We start from the raw sequence: 26933 nt of genomic DNA, 5'->3' as shown, positions 1-26933 counted from the left end.
CTTGATGTATTCGTGTTCCTATTTCTCATTCAACATTTATATTCACCGCTATATCATAACAATTAACTGTCTTGTGGATAAATTTTCAAAGAGCTGGCATTTTTGTTTCTCTATGTAAGATTTGTCCATGATGAGTTATTTTGATGTTTCAGCAGGATCCCCACTGACTGTACATGTAAATATTATGCTAAACTTCCAGCTCGTCCACCGGTAACAACTGTCGTATTGATATAACTTCCAATGTAGAAATATTTCAAAAACGTTTGTTCTAAAATCAATTGACAAAATTGAATTATCTTAACATTTCCATATTTCTTAATATATATCATTATCACATCTAATGTTTAAAAAGAATCTGTTATGCAATTGTTTATGTTGTTTAACTGTTTTAACCATTTTACACGTGTTAATTAAATGAGTTTATACCTTAATAATTACATTAAAAGTATCAGGGAAACCTAAACATAATAAATTTACCTTTAATATTAATTGTTACAACAATATCTGCAGATTTCACATAGATTGAAGCATTATTTCTAGCTTCGCATTTATAATCTCCTGTCATATACTTGTTTACTGTTCCGATATACATTACAGCACCTGTTGTATTCATCATTAAACCACTTGTAACATTAACCCATGTGTAGGAGCATCCAGGATAACATTCTGCCGTACATTGTATTATCAGAGATTTTCCTTCTAACACATCATATGGTGATGTTACGTTTAAGCTGACTGTATTTGGTCCATCTAAAAGCATTAAATACTTAACTCTCGTAACTGTATAAAACTATTTAACAAGTTTATTAATTATTTAAAAGTTATATTAATTAATCTGATAGAAATCCGAAATTGTATATCGAATTCTGTTACAAATGATCGCTCGTTTTACAAATAATGCAAAAAAATTACGATGAATCATATTTGTGTTCAATGATTACCGAGGTCTTCAGTTCTTTTTGCCATTAAGGAAGAGATGCATAAAATCCTTTAAGAAAGTCCAAAACAGCAAAATTGATAACGTTGCAGGCTCGGTTTGATCGAGCTTCTGTTCATGGAAAGTACTTGAGAAACATGTTACCATCCGCGTTTCCTAGCACCGACCAATTTAGTATTCAACATTTGTGTATCTCATGGTGCAATTCTGTTTATTTTTGGACCCTTATTCAACATCAATCCCATTACCGAAGCTGTCGTTTTTATATGCTTTCTTTCGGGCATATTATATTATACCCACTGGCGTCCGTCCGTCCGTCTGTCTGTCTGTCCGGGCGAACATGCAATGGTATATGATCTTCATTCCGTCCATAATTTTAGTTAAAAAGGAAATCCCATAAACCGACTGGTTTATGTGGTAATTTTACTGGTTTATGGGGAAAATGCCACGTAAAGATCAAAGAAAAAGCACATAAACCCTAATTGTTGGCACGTCTGTCCGCTCTCACTGACATGACGGTGTGGGGTGAATATCCTTGTTTAATCCGTACAGAAGGTACTTGTGGGGAAAAAGGTTGCTTATGGGGTGCAAATACGTTGCTTATGGGGTTTTAGAGATCAAAGGAGACCAGAGAAAAAAAACCTATAATGTCAACTCAGTAGGAACGTCCGTCCGTCCGCCTGTTTGTCCGTCCGGTATTAATTTGGTTTCCGGAGCATACTTATGTTTCATTCGGCACACAATATTCAAACTTCATAGGATGAGTGTCCATATTAGGTAGAAGATACCTATTTATTTTGGGGTCAAAAGGTCAAAGGTCAGGATCACTATTACCTTAAAACTGAAAACAGTTTCCGGAAAGTAACTTTTTAAGTTCCATTTTGCCCACAATATTTAAACTTCATAGGATGATTGTAGATTTTGGATAGAAGACTCCTATTGATTTTGAGGTCATAAAGTCAAAGGTCAGGATCACTATTACATGTATTACCTTAAAACTGAAAACAGTTTCCAGAGCATAACTTAAGTTTCATTTGGTCCACAATATTCAAACTTCATAGAATGATTGCAGATTTTGGGTAGAAGACTCATATTGATTTTGGGGTCAAAAGGTCAAAGGTCAGGATTACAATGATCGTTACATTGTGGTTTCTGGAGCATAATTTAAGTTCCATTTGGCACACAGTGTTCAAACTTCAAAGGATGATTGTCAATATTGCGTAAAAGACCCCTATTACTTTTTGGGTCACAAGATCAAGGTCATTATTACCTTAAAACTAGGGGCGTCCGTGGCCGAGTGGTCAAGGCCATTGATTTCAAACCAATTGCCCCTCACCGCTGTGGGTTCGAATCCCCACAGAGACTTTGGATTCTTTCAAGTGAGGAAGCTACTCAGCTTGCTGACGGAACGTCGGTGCTTCTACTCAGATGCCCATTCGTGCCTGAAATAATGCACGGAATGGCATCTCAGGTCTTCCTCCACCAGTTAAGCTGGAACGTCGCTATATGACCTATGATGTGTCGGTGTGACATAAAACCCAATTAAACAAAAAAAAACTTAAAACTGAAAAGGTTTTTTACTCAATAACTTAAGTATTAATCAACCTTCAACTGTAATTTTTTTAGGAACAGCCGTGTCCAATACATGACCCCTATTGATTTTAGGCTCATAAGATCAAAGGTCAGGGTCACAATGACCTTAACACTGGAAGTTGTGCTTTCCGGAGCATAACAAAAGTTCCATTTGGCTTACAGTGTTCAAACTTCATAGGATGATTGCCTTTATTGAATAAAAGATCCATATCTTTATTGGGGTTACAAGGTCAAATGTCAATATCAAATGACCTTAATATTGTTAAAAGTTTTATAACTGTGGAACTTCATAGGATGATCACATATATTGAGTACATTAATTATATGCCCTTAATTTGCTTATATTATGTTATGTCCCTGGCCTCATTCTGTCCATCCATCGTAGTAAAATTATTTAATTCCCATGTCTTACAAATGCTTCATCCTTTCTAAAAAAACCCTTTCGGTCATATAATGGTCCGCTTAGCGGCGCTCTTGTTCAATCAATCTCCTTTTGACACATTTTAATCTAGACAAGAAAGTATTTCCACTATATACTCAGAAATAATTTATAGAAACAATCATGTTGATAATATACTTACATCTAACGTTGACAAGAGTTTGAATTGTTGTTGTTGGAGATGAAATTTTTTCAGGATTTTTTGCTATACAAGTGTACAATCCTGCATCTTCACGGTGTAGTTCCCCTATAGATAAAACACTTGTACTACTGACTGTAGTTGTCTGCTCTTGTCTTGTCTTTCTCCAAGTGTATGTGCAATCAGGATAGCAGTTAGCAGAACACGTTATATCATTTAGACTCTGTCCCTCATTTTTGGTGTAATTTTGTGTTGTTGGTGATAATTTAGTTGATGACTGGTATGGTCCATCTTAAAAACAAATATTCAAGAACTATATCAACATGACATTGATTCAGGACATACGTTATTTGAGAATATTTATTTGCTTAAATGTTCCCATTTAAAAATGTGTACAATTTTAAATGAGTATTTAATTGAATAAGTATGTAAATTGTAAAGAGAACATAGAACACAATAATACTTTGTCAAAAATAGAAAACATGGCGATCTGATGTATAGTGAGAATCAAATGTTTAGTGCTTTGTTTTAATTGTTGTTGTTTCTGTTAAATGTTTATATCCCTTTTACTCTTTCAAAAATATTGAAATAAAAATATATTTTGAAATGCTCGAAACTGAAAATAATAATGTTTTTATTAGTTAACTTGAATACATTTGATACTAGTTTTCCTACTTAATTAAACTATTAAGCAGACATTTTATCCCTATGCAAAGCAAAACTGTTGTTACAAAGCACATGCTCAGCAAGATTGTAATTCAAAATTATGTTCTGTAAACGTTATTTAATGCAATTAATATATGCAAGGTTTTACCAAATATAACAAATCATTGACTAAACTTATTTATTTATTTTTTTTTATATTGCAAGCATCAGGAATTTTCAAACTTTAGTTGTGCCATTCGGATATACGTAGTCCCGCTTCAAAGCACGGTACATCTAAAACGAACTTTGTTTGACACACATTATTACAATTGTGAGAACTTTTTTTGAAAAAAATAGATATAATATATAGACAATGTTTAGGGGATTCTTAAGCGGAGCATTGCCTCATTACTATTCACGTGAAAGAATAGATATTTTAAAATTTCGTTAAAAAACCAGTGTATTTTTATATAATGTCTGGATAAAAATCAAGCATAAGAATCTGACAAAAAACATCGTTTGGGCGTCCTTGGAGTTTCCTTTTATATATATATATATATTTAAAATAGTCAACATCAAACAAGTAGGTTGTGTATTACATGTAGTAATGGGAATCAAGCCAAATCGTACAGAAATATATCAAATGGGGAACATCCTCGTTTTGAAATTTTGTATGCTGATACGAAGTATTTATATAAAATAAAGACAGGAGTATTTTTATTGTGACCCATACTCTGTATTCTGACTGAGAAATATACATTTGAATTCCGATTTCAATTGCAACATAAACTCATTCATGTACAATGCTGTGAAAAGTTTATAAGTTTTTTTTAAGTTGAGAGAAATCGCATGTTGTGTAGAACGCCTAAGCTAGAAATAATACACACTTAATTATGCGAAGATTATTATTCTGTTGTATGCACAAAGTTATATTTCAAATAGAGACGTTTTTTTGTTATAATGAATGCAAACACCAATAAAGATATGTCTTTGCTTGCAGTTATACATTAAATGTGTCCCATGATATGGAAAAAGAACTGGCAGTTGGTTTGCTTTTACACTTCCTAATGCCCGTTTAAAATAAGACGTTGGCTATATCCAATACTAATTTGTTGGGTTTATACAATCTCCAACATGTCTATTTTGATGCAATTTAAATGTATTATTATGATATTTGTTACATTTCCAAACGATTTATTTAATGCTAGTAATAAATGTTTATTTCGGAAACAATGTGGCACTGTCTAAGCACCCGTCTGTCTCGTATTCTGAACATGGAATCAATTGTTTCATTCAGCCACTGTCGGCTACGGAGTGTGTTGTGAATGTCAGTTGGTATGCCATATAAATAATAGGATAATGACGATTCTGCCTACGTTGTAAATGAATGTCACCGACCATAGTGAGAGAGTTACCAGTTAACATTGTAAAAAGTGGGAATCATACATTATATGTGAAGACCATACGCACGTACTTATACTCTCATCCAAATATAAGTAGGAAGCAGCTGCGATTTATGTTGTCAAAGGTCAATGTTACAGTGACACTTATTGTGAAATCATTGTCAAATCAATAACTTAAGAATAAAATAGTAATAAATGGGGTATATGTCATTGTCAATGATGACATGTAAATATTTTAAAAGAGTATTATGTTTGTTTACAGGCGACGCTTACTTATAACTGGACAAATCGTGTCGAACACTGTAATAAGTAGCCATATAATGAGTTGGTACAAATGAGTTTGTTAAATCTTAGAAGTCAAGTTTACTCCCTTTAAGTATTCGATCAATGTCTTGTTTAATTTGGCACATTCTTCTACCAATCTCAAAAAGAACAAGCGAACAAAAAGACAAGACAATCTAAATAAGATTTATTATCAAACTATAACACCAGCTGGTGCGTTTGTAAAATCTGTATAAAAGTAGATCCCTCCAGACGAATGTAAACAAAGCCAGTAATATTTAAGTAATAAAATCGGTCTCAGCTTTGTTTATCGGGTATTTAACACCGGTTTGTTGTTTTGATGCGTAGGAATTGACCACAAAGGCCGTAGGCCTGAGTGGTTAATTTTTCGCATGAAAACGACTAAACCGGTGTTAAATAGACGATAAAGACGCTGAGGCCGATATTATTTTCCGATTCTAACAAGATAAAATACGGAAGATCACTTCTTTTATTTTTTTCAATCTGAAATAACTTCCGGTGCAGATTTTTGTAAAACGCTGTTTGATTTCGTATCCTACTGTTGCTAAGATATAGTAATTATCAAACAAAAGAAATAATAAGAAAAAAAGTTATTTTAACAAGTTTTCAACAATAAAAACTTTCGTCTTAGAGTGGATTGTATTGCGTTTACATCAGTACCCAATTTATCATGTATGTATGCTTTGAATGACGTTAGCGTTTATGAAAGAGTTGTACGTATATTTAGGATGACGTCATTACGCTGCTTACGGCGCCGTTTTTTCTAAATATTTATTAATATTTATTCAATAAGCCGTTGTTTTTTTCAAAATATTTATCATTATTTTTTGATATGGATCAAATATGTGGTGTTAGTGTATGTGAGATATCATTTCGAGATTGTATGAAAAGAAAACATTATAAGAACTGAAAATATAAATTTTTACATTTTGTAAAAAAGCTTATTGTTGCTTTAAAAGGCTTTGTAAACTATATAATCGAGGGAGATAACATAACAGCCTCATATACAAGTAGTCCTTAACCAGTGTTTATTGGCACTTGAACACCTTTTTTCTTCTTATAATGACAAACCCACGAGGAGTGTTAGAATTAATGCTTATCTAACAACATTAACGCAAATGAAATTGTAACAAATTTTTTTTTGTCTTATTACTACTATACCATCGCACCAACCGTAAATAGTGCAGATAGGCAGCGTTAGGTTAGGGTTCTGTTAACGTTGATTTATATATTTTATTTAATTACGTTCTCCGTAATTATGTTCACTTAAGTTTGTTTTGATGCAATTTTTTCCAGTATTTTATTTAGTAAAATGTATTATTTTTGCCCTATATTTGTTTATTGACGAGGTTTGTGTGCTGCTCTTGGGATATCAGTAGAAATACTTCACCATAACATTTTACTGTATAGATAGATAGATTTATTTCAGTATTCAGCAATAGCATGGTAAAAACATATTCAATACATGATAAAACAATAAAAACAAATATCAATGTAAAAGAAATGCACCATATCAAAAACATCATACCAAGGATAACACAAGAAAGAGATCTTAATCTCTTAAACTGTAATGTTTGTAAACCATGTCGATATTCTAATAATCCATAAATATTTCAAAATTTCAAAATATTTCCAGTATAACACAGTTATGATTTTGTTCATCACAAACAATTTCATTTTGCCTTCTTTATTCATCACAAATGAGATTATAACATTCACACTTGCAATTTTAATTATAGTAAGATTATTATAATAAATTGTGCCTTGATATATATACATAACAGATATCGTATATTTTGTAAATGATTAGTTATTATTGTTTGTTTTCAAGTTTAAGTATAACAAAAATTAGTGTACTGTTGTTCAATCAAAGTCATCATTATACTAAAACGTCACATATCTGACATAATTCTTTCTAACTTATTATTGATTTATATGTGTATTATGGATATTGTTACCTGTTCTTGAAGTAGAGACCCACACAGGATCATATAAATAATAGGTTTAGAAATACTTAATAATTCATATGAATACAATAAACATCAGTAAAAGTACGCGTTATTATTTTCATGCCATTGCTACCTTTTAAATTTGAATCAATTTATGCATTATATAATTTGGTTAAGCTGTTGTGTTATCTGCTATCATTATAAGGCTAATATGATATCGATTTTTCAGGCAAATTGGAATGAATTACTTTGTTCTACGTAATAAAAATATCATCGAAACACGAGGCTTTCTGAGGTGTACGAGAGGGTGAAGCCCCGATAATTATTCATATTGCTGAGTATACTGACGTTTTTTCTCTTTTCTATCATAAGCAAACATATAAATCATTAACCCTATCGACAAATTATATAAACCCAACAAGGATATCCCTTTCCCTGTCGTCACAATAATTAACCACGTAAAACTGTAACCAGTACACAAGCATGCTCTGTTTATCGCCGATGGACAGTGTGTTTTTCTGAATTGCAGGTAACCTGCACTTCAGTTAACGTATTGTGCATTTATGGGTATACGATTTAAGAAATAATATATCCCAAACAGTGATTTTATCGCTCAATAACATCACTGTTTGGAGTTCGGATGCGACGAATTATGTCACGAGGGCGTAGCCCAAGTGATATAATGATGCGCATCTGAACGACAAACAGTGCTGTTATCAAGCGATAAAATCACCGATTTGGACATGTTATTTCGATTCTAACACGACATCAACAAATAAATGCTGCTGTACCTGATATTAAGCCAAATTGCGCCTGATTTGTTTCCGTACTTATTTTCAGCGCGTCACATTTTAGTGGTTACGTCACGTGTATAATGATTACGTCTCATATCTAAATATAGAACGTCAAACAGTGACTTTATAGCTTAATAACACACACTTTCGGTTCTTCTATGTTTAATAGGGAAAAATACGGGTCGTGTTAGAATAAAAAATAACACATTTTCAATGAAAAGATGTCAAAACTATAATTACAAGTATTGTTGTATCATTTATAACACTTAATTTTGTTAATGAGAAAATATGTTTAATGTTAATACCCCTTATGTTGTTCTGTGTTCTCGTTTTCTATACAAAAAGCGTTTAGATGATAACATATTCGAGTAGAATAGTACCAATTCTGAAACTATCCCTTAGTAGAAATAAAGAGTTGTCTCATAAACTGTTGATACAAATGTTATCAAAATGATTAATGATTTTTAAGGTAGACCACCTGTAATATACACTATAAGGAACTGTTACATTGACAGCATAAGACAGTTATATGCCTTAAAAGTCACATGTATGCAAATTTAAACAAATTTTACCGTGTGGTTTATGAGTGGTGGACATTTTGTGTACTAAAACTTTGCTATTAGTAGGCCTCTTTTTTCAGAAATAAGGAAACTCTAAATAATCTATAATATCATTATTTTGAATAATGTTTCCTATTGCTCATTGTTAAGAAGAAACAAATAACAAATTACACGAGCAAAATATTTGTTTCTAAACTTTATTTTTTTATGTTTAAGAAATGTTACTCAGCCCCACCCACTTTAAACACTTGTTTGACCATTTCCCTAGTATGTAAAAAGCCTTATTCAAAATATCCATTAAATATACCACAATATGATTTTCCTATTTTTTTTAAAGTATATTGGTTCATTTCAAAATATAAAATACTTTAACCATGTGGTTTTTATTTAATTAAACTTTGAAAATATCTGGTTTTATATTTGCTATTGAATATGGCATTGTTTAGCAAATAAATACTTAGATAATTATATTATTAAAATCAAACACTTTTTATTTTCCATAAGGGATCAGAGAGATATGTAAATAGTGTTAAAAGAAAAGCAAAAAGAAAAAAATGTTGGCCTATCTTAGGTTTGAACCCACACACCTCAGTTTCAATACAGTGACTCTAGCCTATTTGAATACTCTTCAAAGTGGAGGTAATGCATTATAGGTGGTCTAACTAAAATAATAAATAAGATTAATTGTCGCATCCAGTACATTTTTAAAGTCAGAAATTAGTCCTAAATGTTTCAATATTCACACAGACGAAGCATTATAGCCAACAAATGTCTTATAAAGACAAACATTGTGATAAATATGTTATTAACTTCTCAATATTTATGTTATGAAATATGTTTTCACCAAACGTTAAGCTCTATTCAAATATACGTTATTTCATTGTTTTAGTCACTCATTTGTTTAACATTGTCGACTCATTAAACTACAATTAGTTAAACACAATCGACATAAAATTATCATTTAGCTATATATATACTTACAAATTACATCCACAGTTAAATCTTTGCTTTGTGATGAACCACCAGTGCGTGTTGCAGTACATCTGTATGTTCCAACATCTGAACTCTGAAGACTCCCAAGGTTTAATAAAGCTGAGTTACTGACAACTCTTCCTGTTTCTGTCTTAGTCCACGTAAAACTACATGTAGGATAACAGGTTGCTGTACAAGTTACTTGATTAAGACTTTCATTTTCATCTTTCTCATAGCTTGTATTACTTGGACTAAACACAACATTATCTGGACCATCTGAAGACACATTACAATTTATTTACACATTATTGTAAACTTATTAGTATCTTAGGAGTATTTGTTATATTTATAATAATTGATTACAATGACAACAAATAATACAAACAACATTATTTGAATCTGTTCTTGTTAGGATTCTAGAGAAAAAACTGACTATAAATAACAAATTGTTCATATCAAATTACCTTTAATGAATCGTATTACTTACATGTCAAATATATACGTCATGTTTAAGGCGCTTTAGATTAAATTCATAGAATTATAAGTACAAAGCATCACTTTGCGTATTATTCTTCTATAAAAGCGGATGAATGAAATATATCCCATGCCTTTTTATCAAAATACATGGTTAATCCCCATAGGGAAGTCGTCAATATGATGAAGTAAACCATTCTCATTTAAAGTGTATTGATTATGAATAGCTTCAATGCTTTGCGTAGAAAACAAAATATTATGAATTCCAGCATTAATTGATCACTTATTGTCGAATGTCGAATGGTATTAATTTGCTGAAAATATAACAATCTATTTGCTTTAATTAACAATTTATATATATATATATATATTTTATTTATTTTTTTTTTTTTTTTTTTTTTTTTTGGGGGGGGGGGTCTCATTATGACACGTCTTCTTGTTTCATGAAGACGGTTTGACTAATGTTTATTACAAATGTGGTCTTACTGAATGGATAAGTTCCTAGAATTTGTTACCAGAAACGTTTTGAAATCATTTCGTTCTTTTAACAGTGACTAGCAATATTTGCGTTCTAAACTTAAGTCCCTCCCCGCTTCTTTAAAGAGGTTGTTAAACTATGCGCTGTATAGTTTAAGGAACGTATATGTCACACGTGTTGGACATATTCGGCCGAATTAATAAGAGCTGTTTATTTGCCATATACGTTTGTGCAATTGGTAGTAAATTCCTGACCGTATATGTCACACATTTGACACATAATACTAACAATATCATCGCAATTTTACCTACCTTCAAAAGATTTTAATAATACATCATCATCATCAGCAGCATCAACAACAACAACAACAACATCATTTTCATCAATGATACATTATCATCGTCATTGAAAATCAATTATATATTTGGTTTAAGTCCACGGCGCCTTGCTTATCATTTTACCAATACGATTACACTCAATACACAGTGACTGACTGTCGAAAATATGTGCTTCATATTTTGGACATTAATATTATCTGAAATATTACATGAATGTTAGCCAGTATAATGTTATTGTGCATCTGGCATTTCGCTTGTCGATTCGGGCAGTCATGCCAGAGCTGTTGCCCTTGATTAAGTCAAATAGAAATTAGTCGACTTGTGTCGCGTGTAGCATCAACATTATTTTAACTAGGGACATGGTCATGAAACTTGTAAGTTTATCTTACACGCACAAAGCGTGATTTGTTATGTTCTTTTTAAGTGGCATTGTACCACTAAATAGAATTAATCATTTTACGCCATGACTTAGATATGTGCAAAATCAAAACTGTTTTAATCATGATGAAACGATTTTTTAACATTTTCATAAATCATTTTCTTCACGCTGAAAACCAGATGTATAATTTACCTGTGGTGCGCATGAGAGGAGATAGTATGAATGGCATTCTGTTCACTCCGCATTTATAACATGCTCCTTAAACGTTATGTTATGTGTAAAACCATCATGAACATTTCAAAATGACGGTTGAACGCGTTGAAGTTGTTTTAAACAAATTTTTGACATACTTTTAATTAATATACAATCTAAGTTTTTCTTTTTGCATGGTTACAGCATATATGGCATTCAAGCTCTAGCATGATGTGGCTTTTACCTGATGAATCACAAACTATGGATGATACAACGATAAGGGGTAGTGGTGACCTTATGCCTAAGATGTTTGCCTCTTAATCCCTGGATTGTTGGTTAAATACAAACTCGGGTCATGACTGTGTTTCCTCATTTGATACCAGTACTCGTTAGTTCCAGGAAGCAGAGTCTGAAGTTATTAACTTAAGTTGAAAGAACGTGTTTCGCAATCGAGAATATATAAATATGTTTATACCAATAGCTTGTAGATTTAATAAAGGCCCTGGAATCACTTTGTTCAAGTGATAGAAACGTATATATAAACATAATTTATTGCAAGACGAATATAATATGTAGTTGTTTATAGGGACATTGCAGTACGATACTAACGAAATATGTTTTGCGCTTATATGGTGAAATATTTGTTTATTATTCACTTGTGATCATGATATTGATGATAAAAATGCTGCTTCTGCTGATTAAGATGATGAAGATGGTGGTTGTCGTATTTACGATTCCGTCATTAGGCTATAATTTTTAATAAACGGTATTGTGCAAAACAGACTTATTGACGAAAAATCCAAATGTGACATATACGTTCGTATTTTCATTTTTATGTACATTTTTGGTAAGTGACAAATACGTTTTGGTGAAAATAGAAAAACTCAATCCAACCGAATAGGGCACATTCTATGTTGTATTTTCGGCTGATGAGTATGCTATATTCGACCAAATATGTCACACGTTTGACAAATTCGAACCGAATATTTCACACGTGTGCCATATTCGGTCCGTGACATGTACGGTCCGACAATGCGCACTTATATAGAAGTTAAATAGAATATAATCTGACAGAATTCCATTAAAATGTGTGTTCCGTTGTCAAGTTTCAGTCAGTCATGAAACTGAATATTATTTGATAATATTGAGTGATTTGTTAAGAAAATGGGCAAGCTTAAAAACAACACGTACACAAGAACTATCTCGTAACTTTACAAAAAATGTTTTACAAAAATATAAAAACAAGTTTTTTGTTTCTTTAATTATATTGTAAGACTGCATCCATGCACAAATGAGAAACAGAGAAAAAAGAAAATGTATTGACAATCCTAGCTCAGTTTAATATAATAAAATCAAAATATCTAGTATCAATGATTGCAAAACAAATGATGAATGAATATTCCATCACAAACTTTTAAACTTACAATCAACATCAAAATGAGAATGTATCACTTCTGTTTGTTGTATAGTACAAGTGACATAAGATATACTTACAATAGATATCAAATGAGAATGAATCACTTCTGTTTGTTGTATTGTTTAAGTAACATACGATATATTAACAATAGGCATGAAATGAGCATGTATCACTTCTGTTTGTTGCATAGTTTAAGTGACATAGGATATACTTGCAATAGACATCAACTTCTGTTTGTTGCTCAGTATAGTATAAGCGACATAGGATATTCTTACAATAGATATCAAATGATAATGTATCACTTCTTTTTATTGTATAATAGAAGTGACATAAGATAAACTTACAATAAACATCAAATGAGAATGTATCACTTCTGTTTGTTGTATTGTTTAAGTAACATAAGATATACTAACAATAGGCATGAAATGAGCATGTATCACTTCTTTTTATTGAATAGTATAAGTGACATAAGATATACTTACAATAAACATCAAATGAGAGTGTATCACTTCTACTAGATGTATATCCACCAGTGACAACTTCTGTAGCTGTACATGTAAACTGTTTATTGGCATCTTCCTTTACAATTTTGGATACAGTAAGTTTATCCTTTCTAGAAGTGTATGTATATTTCGTGCCACCTGGATTGCCTGTGTTGTCTACTCTCCAGGAGTATGTCAGACTGAGACTATGATTACTTGGTGTGGTTGTTGATGTACTGCTACATGTTAATGTTACACTCTCTCCTACTGATGGAGTTTTATTAACTGTTACTGTGGGCTTTCTTGGTGTTCCTGAAATTAATATGGTTCCCATATAAAAACTATGTACTCTATGAGAATCATTTAAAAATAAGTCAGAAATATATCTTACATTAAGGTATAACTATTGATAAACAATTGATAAGTTAAATAATCAAAGCATTATTTTAGTTCTGGCCTTAAGTTTAAAGCATCACGCCTCAACATTCATGCTAATTTTCATGAAAATTTTGAAATGTATTTGAATGTATAATATTGTGAAATAACCAACATGAAGCAATTTACACATTATCTATCAATGGCACTTACAAGCCATGTGAATAACCAAAAAGTGGTCACATATGCATAAATAGCCCTTACTGCGTTACTAACGCAGTAGAAATATAGTTGTAAATACTAAGAAATCAGTCATTAACCGCACATAACATGTAAAATATTACTTGAATCTTGAACCATTTTACGTTTCCTAAAATCGTAGTACATGAACTTATTTTTCAAGTTTGATTTTATTGAATTATTTTGACTCGTTTTTTTAAGACCTACACTTACAATTACAAAAGATAAAGCGTATGAAATACGATCGATATTGTATATTAAATGTTGCTGAACATATCTTTATATAATATCTTAGGATGAAGTATTATTACACTATGCCCAACTTGATATAAGTGAAAGTCTGAGAGAAATAAGGATACCTCATTTCTTGTGTTTTTAAAAATTAACTTTCATGTTTTAAATGAGTACAAACAACTGCAAACAAAAGATTGTATTTCTCCTCTTGTATTTTTTTAAAATTAAGATCATAATTCATACATTTAAACTAAACAAAGCTTTGTAATACAAGCTATGAATGGATCAATTTTAAATAATTGTATTCCAGATATATACAAAGAACCCGGAGAATGTTTCAACTTGATATGAATTATGGGACTACATGTAAATAAATAAATTTCGGTATAAGATAATATAGTGGAAAATCGAAAGATCACTCAAGAGCTATGAAAAAGATTATTAAGTTGAAAATTATGCTAACCAGTTAAACGTTCACATGTAAAGCAGAATATGTTGACCAGTTACGCGTACAGTGAAAACTGCTGACCAATTAGATATATAGAGAAATATGTATTTTTGTCATGAATTTCTTGTTTCGTTCATTGAACGCCACCTTTCCTTGTTGATCTTGTTTATCATATTTTCTTATTTATATAGTTATTGGGAGAGGAACAGTTACACGAAGGATTTGGTTCTTATGATAGCTTGTCAGGAGTCCTTGTGATAACTGTCAAGGAGTTCGTCGGAAAATTTAGTCGAAAGTCCTGAAATATTTATTTTCAAACCACTCAATAAACAAAACCCTGTATTTCTAGACAAAACTAAAATATCCTCTATGTACTATTGACTAATTAAATATTTTCTGCATCTTTTAAATGTCAACATAACATTGTTTTTATCTGAAATCTGTCGACTTCTTTTAAAGTTTTACACAGTTTATTTTATTTTCCGTGTATGATATAATTATATAACTCTAAACTATTTCCAATTTCTTTTCATTTAAAATATTTCTTTTTATTAATCTATTATTTTATTTAGACGTTTTCAGTATACAAAAAATAAAAATAAACCAAAAACAAACAAAAGGAAGAAGAACGAAATTTATTGACAAAAAAATTAAAACTATTTTCCCATATTCTATCATGTATAACACTACATATCGCACATTACGTCTTGTCGCCCTCTAGATTATAAAATATTACTACGATGGCCCTAACAGTATTCCGTAACCTTGACGAATGCCTGTTTAGTTGCAATTAAAGGGGAAGCGTTACGACTCGAAAATTCCATTACGTCTGTACTGGTAGGTACTCCTTTTTATACAGTGACAGGACGTGTACGCTTCAGTCAAGGTCGTTGTGTGTCAGGAATCCACACCATATGTATTATTTATATAAAGACAGTGTTGCTCGTAATGATTTATCATAATGACCAACAATAAAACATCAAATTTGAGCATAAACATAGTATATAAGATATTAAAGGCATCGAACCCGTTACCAAATCTAACCAAAATAAAACAGCACAGTGCAACCTCGCATTACTATAAAATAGGCGGCTATTTAAGTTTTGAAGCCAGAACGAACTTTGTCCGCACAGCACAATTCAAATCAACTCCAAAGAAAAATACAAAACTTTTAAAGATTTTTTTTCAAAACGAACTTGTTTTTTTAGATTTTAATAGTCAGCAAATAGATATTATGAAAAATTAAGATGTTTTGCAACAGTGCAAGGCAACAACTATATAACAGATCCTTTTTGTCCTATTTACAACAAATCCCTTTAGGTGGAGACAACGTGCAAAAAAAGCCAGAAATTTAAATTGGTCATAAAGTGTAAAGCTGATGTATATGAATGTTTAATGTACTTGTAGTTTTGTTGACGGCTCGCAAAAAACATCGTGTCATTGCATAAATGATGTGGTTATTCCAAATTATATTATACTCGGCTGCTTTGCAGCCGAATAACAAATTCAGACTTTTCTGGAGACTGTTCTGATACAGAGCAGGATCACAATACAAACTAAATAAGAAGTGAACGAATTTGAAACCATATTGAGGACAAATTTCATTTTGTGTATGTATGACTTACTTTTTTTAAAAATCGTCATATGTTTCTAAATAAGTTTATTGAACTGTTTAGATTGTAATAATCACAACAATGTGTGTAGACTGTCTATTTCTATCTCAATATCTCTGAAAATAAGAAACAATCACATTACTGTCGGTGTTTAATAATATCATATGTTGTATTGTATGTAATATATACATAGTATTTGCAAATTTCATTTCATGTGTACGTACTGTTTTCATATGACTTGTTTAGTGTTGTTTATTTTTCCGTCTTATTATATAGCTTCCCATTTTCATCTGCATGCGTTTGTATGTATCATATTTCCATGTGTGATGATTAATCTATAAATGCTGAAGTCAATTGAATATTCTGTCCTGTTCATATTATTTCAGTTTAGTTCATGAGCGATTATAATTGTGATTTCACAAGTGTTCAACATATATCTTTATGATAACAGAATGTTACAGAAAACGAGCTATTGGAAGAAAACCCCGGGAACTGACATAAAACAGTAAACAAAAGTGTTTGCAATACGCAAGTTACACAATCACGACGATTCAATATATTTTTTAACATATTGTAAATGATTGATGCATGGAAAGATAAATATGTATTAGTGTTAAAAATGTGTCCTATGGTATATTAAGTATACTTTGTATAAGTTATTTCTTAATTGTTCTTCTTTACTCAAGTAAGTATTACAAACTGACGCTAAAATGTATGGATTTTGTATTGTAACGATCAGGCCCATCATTTTACGTCCGAAAATAAACCCGTATCCGGAAACTACTCAAGTACTAAAGTAATTAACTGTACTTCATGACATCAACTTTTAATCATCAAAACATACACTGCATGTACAGATAACTTCATCCTTTTTAGTATTTACGATGGTTATATTACTTAAAATAACCTTATTTTCTACGTTGTAGCCGTTTTAATGTTCAATTAGCCACACCTGCCAATTTTAAACATGGCAGCTGGTACTGGCTAAATTTCTGCCCGCGCGAGCTAGGCAGTTGACGTCATCGGAGATGAATGACGATACTGCCAAGCTAGGCACCCTAGCCAAGCTAGCCACCCAGCGTCCCAGACTATAAATAGCAGCCCGAATCTGCCAAAATCGGTCAGTACCTTGGTAGATAGCCACCAGACCACACCTATACTATATTGAATATGGATGTATCTCCAGCCACCAGAAAGGTATAGAATACTTTGTGCCAGTAATAGTTCATATAGAAGCTTTAAATATTAAATCATCTACATTGTAGTTTGGCAGTTTTGGCAATTATTTTACCATTTATGATAGATCCTGACTGAAGACCAAGTTTCCATAGCCATAATTCCCATATTTTATAGTGATACCCATATACCAGGGTAGAAACACCACTGTATTTTGTAGTTACCATTTTAGATACCCCATCAACCTTATAGCATTTCAATGGTAAATCCTACCATAGAATTCGTACCAGACCACAGGCAAGACGTGACACCGTATTTGTCAGCCTTTCATTACATCTTATATTATACATTATTCTAGACGCAACAGAAAGAATATTCCTGACCTAAGACGAGGAGCCCAAGCCAGAGCCATCCATAGAAGATACTATATACCAAAATTTTATTGTTTTGTGAAAATGTATATTTAATAAATAAGTTGTGTTAATTTCTTATTTCAAGGTGTCCGTATCTTTTTAGTCCTTGTTGTCCCTTATTTTTCCCTTTTATCCATTTTACGTGTGTTTGAGAAGAACCCACGTGTCGATATTGAAAGTGGTGTCCCGGGCTAGCCAAGACCCCGGGTACGTTTCAACTTGGTGTTCCAGAAGTGGGATTCCAAAATGATTTTATGGGAGATTTTCACAGATTGATCCCATCATCAACCATTAAAACAGTTGTCTGGCTTTAACCATTACAGGGAAATAACCAAAGGAGACCCAAAGAGAAGAAACATTTTTATTATTTTATGTATCATAGTATTCAATTTCATTTTGCTGATCCAAAGATTTTTTGGGATCTCCAAGGGTGCTGACCATTCAATCAAACACGTTTACTTGTTGGTTGGATGCATGATTACAGCCTTATTTGAATGCCCATTGCTGACCTGCATTCCTTGTCTGGCCAACCTGAAAGCAGAAAGGAAAGACATTTTACATTATACCTAGTTTTATTATTTTTTTATACATAGTACGTAAGAATAATTATAACCCAAACCTGACATTGCTATTCGTTACCAGATGGCACAAAATTCAAAAATTGATGTGGACATTGGGATGTTTATGTAGACCATACAAATACAGATAGAGAAGATCCTTTATCTCAAAGACTCAGACTAATTCAAGGACCCCAGCCTCTTATGGCACAAGACAATATTACCCAATCTGAAGCTAAAATGCTTGAGATTGCCCTACACAAATTTAAAAAATGCTCTCACTTCAATGGAGAAAGCTGTAGAACCAGAGAAACTTAAAACCCTAGAAAGAAGACAAGATATATATGAAAATAGAAATACAAATTCTACTGAACATACCTAGTAGTAAAATTTATCTTATGATGACCAGACCTCTTCATATAGAATGTCAAATACAAACACTATCAAAACGTGAAACCTCCAACTTTGATGGTACTGAAGACTTGAATGAATTTTTTAATATCATCCAAATTTGTAGTGATTTAAATAATTGGAACATTAGATCCAAAGGATTATGCCTAGCTAGTTGTTTTTTAAAGGGTGATGCCCGATCTGAAATTGATACAAGAGACCATTGTTGACTATAAAACTGCTAGTTGACCTACTTAACCAACGTTATGGTCCAGCCAATAGAACAGACATTTTATAAAGCCAAACTTAAAACCAGAGTAAAACAAAAAGGGGAGACAATTTCTCAATTGTCACAAGATATATATAGACTAACCAGAAACACTTATGCCAGTGCTTCTAAAGAAGTAATTGAGGCAATAGCCTTAGATCACTTTATTGATGCTATTACAGACTAAAGGAAATATCACCAAAAAACCTTATTAGAAGCCGAACAAGCGGCTATTAGATTAGAGGCTTTCCGTACAGCAGATAAACAAAGAAATAAATTAGTAGCATCAGTCCCCTGACCCAGAACAGGAAAGAAAAGACCTCAAACTTGATACCATTTGCAAATCATTAGAGTCAATTAATAGAGATTTAACTGACCTTAAAAGAGATCAATCTAACAGATACATGACAAGCAGACCTAGACAGTTAAAAATTCTTATAATAATAAGAGGAAGTTTAAACCAACTAGTTTTTTGTTGTTTTATGATCCTAAATGAAGTGATATTTTAAATAAAATAATGTAATACCTATTCTTACCAAATCCAGCTGATGAATATTTAACAAAAATGAAGACATGGAATTCCAAATACACCGCTCCTTGTTACAAATCAACCCTTTACATTGATGAGTTTCAGGTGGACCCCCTTCCTGCTCCCATTTGAAAAGCTGTTTACTCAACTGCCTGTTCATCTGGTGGACACTTTAACCCGCTCCCTGTTGTTCAAAAATATTGACTTCAGGTGGACACCATCGTTCCTCTGCTTGCACATCAGAGTGGTCCTTTTCCCCGTAATATGACAAACCTGGAGAATAACAAAACTCGAACCTGGAGAACGTTACTCTAAATGAAGAAATCAAATAGAATAAAAGACATTATACCATTACCATCAAAATTAGCCTGAAACATTATGACCTAAAAGTTATTTAATGGACAGCTAATTACCATTTAGAGTGATGACATTGAAATTCTAAATGATTAAACAAAACAGTGCAATGTTTTGTATTCCACTTATAAAGAAGTGATGCCACTTTTGAAATCAAAGAGTGAAGTTTTATTATTGGTATACCTTGGGGGGTACCAAATATTGGCCATATATGTTATAATATTTAATTACTATGATGATATATTGTCTATATGATTTGCCGGCCTATGTGCTTAATTAGCCAAGTGATAATTTATTATGGATATTATTAAATGTACCAGCCATGATTGTACAGTGTCCCACTGTAAGGAGTGTATTTTAGGCTGAGGATGTAATGAAGTATACTTCTGTTTAGATGAGCAGTTGGTTATAACCGCTTCTCCAGGTGACCAACTAACCAATACACCCAAGCTCTCTATTCACTGTAAATATTAAATACATGTATTTATTTATGAATGTAATTAAAGAGCGCTCTATATTTGAATGCGATATTTTAATGTTTGACTGTGCGGAGTGAATGATACCTGTATACATGACCCTTTATATGATTCATTTGTTTATGCCATATAATTGAAGTTGTAATTTTACAACATCCATAAATTATATTGTCAATTCCGACAATACGTACATGTATGTTCCTACATGGAAAAATTTGCAAATATTTAGCAAATTTTAAATTGTAAACTATCGCATGTATTAATAATTAATATATGGCATTAAATATGGATGTGTCTATGACTTAAACTGTTACCTACCAAGTTTGACAAATAATTAAGTCAAACTCCTCTGTCTAAATAGTGTAATAACCAAAATTATCAAATGATAATTACCCGATAATTAATATAATTATTTCACATAATGTTGTGTTACCAATGACATTATTTAGGTAAAATGATCAACCTTCCGGACTGTAAATATACTTACCTTCCTACTATTCAGGGGCTGAATCCATGTGAGCGGGGTGCAATGTAACGATCAGGCCCATCATTTTACGTCCGAAAATAAACCCGTATCCGCAAACTACTCAAGTACTAAAGTAATTAACTGTACTTCATGACATCAACTTTTAATCATCAAAACATACACTGCATGTACAGATAACTTCATCCTTTTTTAGTATTTACGATGGTTATATTACTTAAAATACCTTATTTTCTACGTTGTAGCCGTTTTAATGTTCAATTAGCCACACGCTGCCAATTTAAACATGGCAGCTGGTACTGGCTAAATTTCTGCCCGCGCGAGCTAGGCAGTGACGTCATCGGAGATGATGACGATACTGCCAAGCTAGGCACCCTAGCCAAGCTAGCCACCCAGCGTCCCAGACTATAAATAGCAGCCCGAATCTGCCAAAATCGTCAGTACCTTGGTAGATAGCCACCAGACCACACCTATACTATATTGAATATGGATGTATCTCCAGCCACCAGAAAGGTATAGAATACTTTGTGCCAGTAATAGTTCATATAGAAGCTTTATATTAAATCATCTACATTGTAGTTTGGCAGTTTGGCATTATTTACCATTTATGATAGATCCTGACTGAAGACCAAGTTTCCATAGCCATAATCCCATATTTTATAGTGATACCCATATACCAGGGTAGAACACCACTGTATTTTGTAGTTACCATTTTAGATACCCCATCAACCTTATAGCATTTCATGGTAAATCCTACCATAGAATTCGTACCAGACCACAGGCAAGACGTGACACCGTATTTGTCAAGCCTTTCATTACATCTTATATTATACATTATTCTAGACGCAACAGAAGAATATTCCTGACCTAAGACGAGGAGCCCAAGCCAGAGCCATCCATAGAAGATACTATATACCAATTTTATTGTTTGTGAAATGTATATTTAATAAATAGTTGTGTTAATCTTATTTCAGGTGTCCGTATCTTTTAGTCCTTGTGTCCCTATTTTCCCTTATCCATTTACGTGTGTTTGAGAAGAACCCACGTGTCGATATTGAAGTGTGTCCGGGCTAGCAGACCCCGGGTACGTTTCAGTATGTAGAGATTAACAATGAAAATATGTCTTTGCATTACCCTTTTACTAGTTAGCATAGTGCTACAAAAGAAACGTAAAATAGATAATATGAATACTTTTTATTCGCTCCGACACATTTAAGGTTGCAAAGAGGTTCTAAAATTTAAACGTTGAAAACACAAACGAGATAAAAAATTCTTTATTTTTGTACCTACTTAGTATATACAGACAGTTACATTTTGTAGGAAATCCTGCAACGGTCATTGTGTAAATTCCAGCATTGCTTTGTTGTACATTAGCCAGTGTAACAACAACATTTCCATCAGAACCTCCTGTTATACTGAAACCTGGTAACGCTTCAGGTGTTGAAGTCTTGTCTGTATTGTATGTTATACGAGCCTTGGTACTACCATCATAAAATTTGATCTCAAACTTTCTCGGTGAATTTAGATTTGTCAGGTCAGCAGAAAACTGAAGAACCGCATCAGAGTCTACATGACTGTATGCTTTTGAGATTGGTAATGCACATGGCCATGATTTAACTGAAAATGTCAGATTATTTATATCTTTAAAAGATAAAAACAATTGTAATTAAAAATAACATTGAAAATAAGACCGGTTAAAATCTTATAATTACCTTGAAAGAATAAGCATTTATCAAATATAATTTATTTAAAATACAGATATTTTAGATGTTTACATACATGATTATACGTTCATACTTTTTTGAAATCAAGCAATCGGTGAATGTTTTGCCGTTCGTCAAAAAGAAATCATTTAATAAAGCTGATAATCAACACAGTTATTTAAACTGTCCTGACATTAAAAAAAAAAATGTAAATAACACTTGTCGGGTGAAGGATTGATTTTCAAATAAACGTTTGTAATGTGATCAACAATGCATTTTCAATAATTTTACTTTAATTTAAATGCAATAAGAGCTATTTTCTTTGTTATTTTGGGGTTGTTATATACAGAGAAATATTTTATAGCAACCTCTCCCCAATTAGAGCATTATATAAATATAAATATATAAATGTTCATAACATAATGTTGCATGGGCTGAGACTGTCTCTTAGTACTGTCAAAGAAAAAAAATATAAATTTAATTATTTTCCTTGTTAGTTTGTATAAAAATTATATAGTAATAGTAATTTTAGACATAGATGAAAGAGTATTTAGGAAACGGTCATTTCAAATCTTTTTTTATATGACACAGTGACCCAGCTAACACAAACACTCGTGCTTAATTTGGGCTATGAAGTAGTTTTGCCTATTGTTATCAAGCAAGGAAGACAACACTGCATATTGAATTTTAGAGAATACTTGTATAATATTTATCCCTTTTATTCATTTCATATATCTACAAAAAGAATGTGTAAATGATTCAATTTAAACCCCTGTCATACTAGGACGCGTTCTCATGGCGTCCAAAGAAAATTCAGAACGCCGAGGTGAGCGCAGTAAGATCGCAAACATCGTGACAGCATCGTAGTGGCGTCGCATAGAACGCCAACCGACAGCGCGCATTTTGAACATGCCAAAAACAAACGCCATCACTCGGCGTTCTAAAATGAGCGCAGCTGGTTCGCAGTAAGGGCACCGTAACAACTCAGTAGCATCTCATACAACGCAACAGGAACGCCGAATGAACATCGTTGTTATCCACGGCGCTTGTACGGAGGTTGTGCGGCGTCTATACCGCGCTTATACTGCGTGTACACGGCGCTTTTACGGAATTAATGTTTTTAATCAATAGGTGAATTACGTAAATGAAACAAGACGTATGAAAATTTAATCTTTTATGTTAAATATCTTCATACTTATGTACTAACTAGCATTAAATACTATAACATCAGTTTATTGTAATATTTGAAAGTTATAATATAATAGTTTAAACATGTTTATACATAATAAATCAAAAGGAGTCGTCATGAAATATATATACCTTGATAATTTTATCCACAAATAAGACCACACGCAAGTCCAGTCCCTTTGGTGGTCTTAATAGAGGGTTTTTACTGTATATAATATATAAAACGTAAGTAAATGCTCTTTAAACCATTGATGATGAACGGCAGCAAACTGGACTAATGCTTGCTTGCATGGAGGTGCAGTAGGTACACGTTTTTTCAGACATGAATCGTTGGTATATGACGCACGATTTCAGCACAGTGTGAGCAACGCGAGAGCGCCGTGTGAGCACCGTGAAAGCGCAAAGAACGCAGTAGAAGACCAGTCCGAACGCAGACAATCGCCAATTAAAACGCCGTAAGAACGCACTAAAGCTCCGTAGCAACGCCATGGTCGCCTTGAGGACGCCGTAAAGATGCTGTGAAGGCTCCTTGGCATAAAAATTGTCAGGTTTTTCTTGCGACCTCGCGGCGCTTGTGGCAGCCGTAAAATGTTGCCCCGTACTTCACTTCAGTGTTGTTATATTTTCTGGTCCTTCGGGATCATTGATACCAACACTATAAAGTGTTGAGAATTGAGTACCGCTCTGAGAATTGAGTACCGCTCAAGCCGGTGCTAGGGGGCGTGAGGGATGTTGCACTTATTCATTATCCCTCATGTACAGACTCAATCAAACCAAGTCTGCAATTCTTATGTTATTTTGTTGTGATAAATGCTTCCGAGGGATCACTTTGTTTCCAGAATTTTGTTAGATTTAATTACGCCGTGCAAGCACAGTTTAAGAGCGCAGTCTAGTGTTACAGGGCCTTTACATAGGGAACATTTTTAATTTTTAGTATTATAGAAACATTTAAGATCGTAAACTATATTCAAATATCAGTGTTCTGTTTTCATCACAATTCATATAACAGCAGGTAACGAACATTTTTCCTGCATGTTTATAATGAGTCTACTTATTATTTATAGACCACAATGAAAATAGATATCATAGCAATGAGCATATTTTTTCTCTCAGCTCACCGTCTTTTCAAAAGAAATACTATATCTAACAGACGTACAATGCGCAGGTGAATTGAAAAGTAATAGATAAAGTGCGTCTGTCGCTATCACAAATAATTTATCTAATTACATTTCCAAAATGATACATACACTTTATATATCAATATGTAACACAAAAAAAAATTGATATAAAGCGTATCAGTTGACATTTTACAAACATATACATGCATATAATTACAAAAGATGAACGTTTATTATATAGAACAGTTTAAAGGACTTACCAGAAATGATAATTTCCATTATAATTAAAGCAGATATCAACATTTTTGTACGCTTTGTATTGTATAATTCAAACATTTCGAACGCAAGAATGAAGTGAATATATGATAAGTAGGATCACTTTTTACTGCGTGAATGAGGAAGTACTAGACTTGATACGTGTAATGACTTCCTGATTTACTGATATAATGTAAACACGTTTTTATCAGTAGTGTAAACAAGTTGGAAAAAATTAAAGATCTTATTAACATTTAAAAGGCATGTGCATTTAAAGATGAATGTCTACAGTTATAAATATTTAGTAGTGTATACTCTCAGTATATACTCTGACCACAGAGAGCTCAAAACGAATTTGAATTTAATATAAAATTATGTTTGTCAGTCCCGGCACATGCACTTATCATGTTCATCAAAGAAACTTAATACAAACTATTCAAAAAACATATTTCAACGTCTATAATAATGATAATAATAATAATAATAATAATAATAATAATAATAATGAATAAACAAGATAAAAATGTTCGCCGGAAAAAAATCCGCACATCTGCACTCAACATCACCACACCATGTATTTTGTTCCAATTCTACTATTTTCATATATGCCTTTTTTCTACCAACACAGATATTATTCTCCACGATGACGGTCAATTTTAAACTTCAACATTATTATTCATAACTCAACAGGCGAACTAATCATCAAAATTATCACCGTTTTACTCAATTTACAAAATATTTCGACGAATTAAAAATTGGCTCCCAGCTTTGCCGTATTCAAATGCGACGCGATTTGAAAGTTAGAACCAGTCTGGCTATAGTCGCAGGCATTCGGTAATATGTTGGTTCCCATATTCTAAGCGCGGTGCATTTGATGACTTCAAAGCTGGGTTCCATTTGTTGATTTGTAAGTACACCCCAAGTGTCAATCGGCACATCCTAGGCTATTATCTATAATAACCTGGGAAACAATACGGATTGAAAGTAGTTCTACCACGTGGTTTCAGATGTAAACAGAAATGTAAAACGAATGTATATATTTGACGTCCCAAGGAAATTAAAGTCTGTTTCGTTACAGTTATGATTGAAAAGATGTCCGACAACCATTTTTGATTTAGATATGTCCACTGATGTAAATTTTAAAAAAAATCAGAATATATGTCAACAGGTTGTCATTGTTTACTTTCGGTTTCTACCTAAAAGAATAAATATATAAATAATTCATTGTTTGCTTTTTTATCTATGAATTCACTTATTTAAGGTAGACTTTACTTGATATGTTGGTAAAACTTGCCGACAACACCAATCATTAAATTACTATTTGTAAACATGTTCAGTTTCTTAACGTAGGTTATACCAAAATACCGTATCCGTTCTGTGTATTCATCAATTGTGTTCGTTGTCCTTATCCATAGTCTGACGGAAAGGGCCGAAAAGTTGTGATTGCCCAAGTGTATGTGACTCCTACTTAAGAACTTACAAGTTGAATCTTTCATCATTCCTAATAAAATATGATAAGCAAGATCAACAAGGAAAGGCGGCGTTCAATGAACGCAACCCCCATATATGACCCAGCAACAAGAACCAATGGCAAGGAGCCCAGGCGGACCCAAAACAA

The 26933-nt window shown here is 32.5% G+C and overlaps 1 protein-coding gene and 1 long non-coding RNA gene across 2 annotated transcripts; both read right to left on the bottom strand.

The window, feature by feature from the left end:
- Nucleotides 1-134: 134 nt before the first annotated feature.
- LOC132715034 (carcinoembryonic antigen-related cell adhesion molecule 5-like) lies at nucleotides 135-25462 on the bottom strand. The gene is made up of 7 exons (XM_060698005.1): nucleotides 25321-25462; nucleotides 22342-22668; nucleotides 13495-13806; nucleotides 9744-10010; nucleotides 3112-3399; nucleotides 478-750; nucleotides 135-268 (listed from the first exon to the last, which is right to left on the bottom strand). Exons 1-7 carry the CDS (start codon nucleotides 25394-25396, stop codon nucleotides 183-185), a joined length of 1629 nt encoding a protein of 542 aa, XP_060553988.1. The 5' UTR covers nucleotides 25397-25462; the 3' UTR covers nucleotides 135-182.
- LOC132715033 (uncharacterized) lies at nucleotides 19762-22149 on the bottom strand. Its single transcript, XR_009623638.1, has 3 exons — nucleotides 21055-22149; nucleotides 20409-20552; nucleotides 19762-20010 (listed from the first exon to the last, which is right to left on the bottom strand). It is a non-coding gene; the product is annotated as an uncharacterized LOC132715033 (long non-coding RNA).
- Nucleotides 25463-26933: the final 1471 nt, after the last annotated feature.

This window comes from Ruditapes philippinarum, unplaced genomic scaffold (genome assembly GCF_026571515.1).
Source record: "Ruditapes philippinarum isolate M1 unplaced genomic scaffold, ASM2657151v2 ctg3026_1_1_1_1, whole genome shotgun sequence".
Lineage (NCBI taxonomy): Eukaryota > Metazoa > Mollusca > Bivalvia > Venerida > Veneridae > Ruditapes > Ruditapes philippinarum.
Note: the sequence above shows the minus strand (reverse complement) of the source record. Positions and strands in the feature narration are given on the sequence as shown.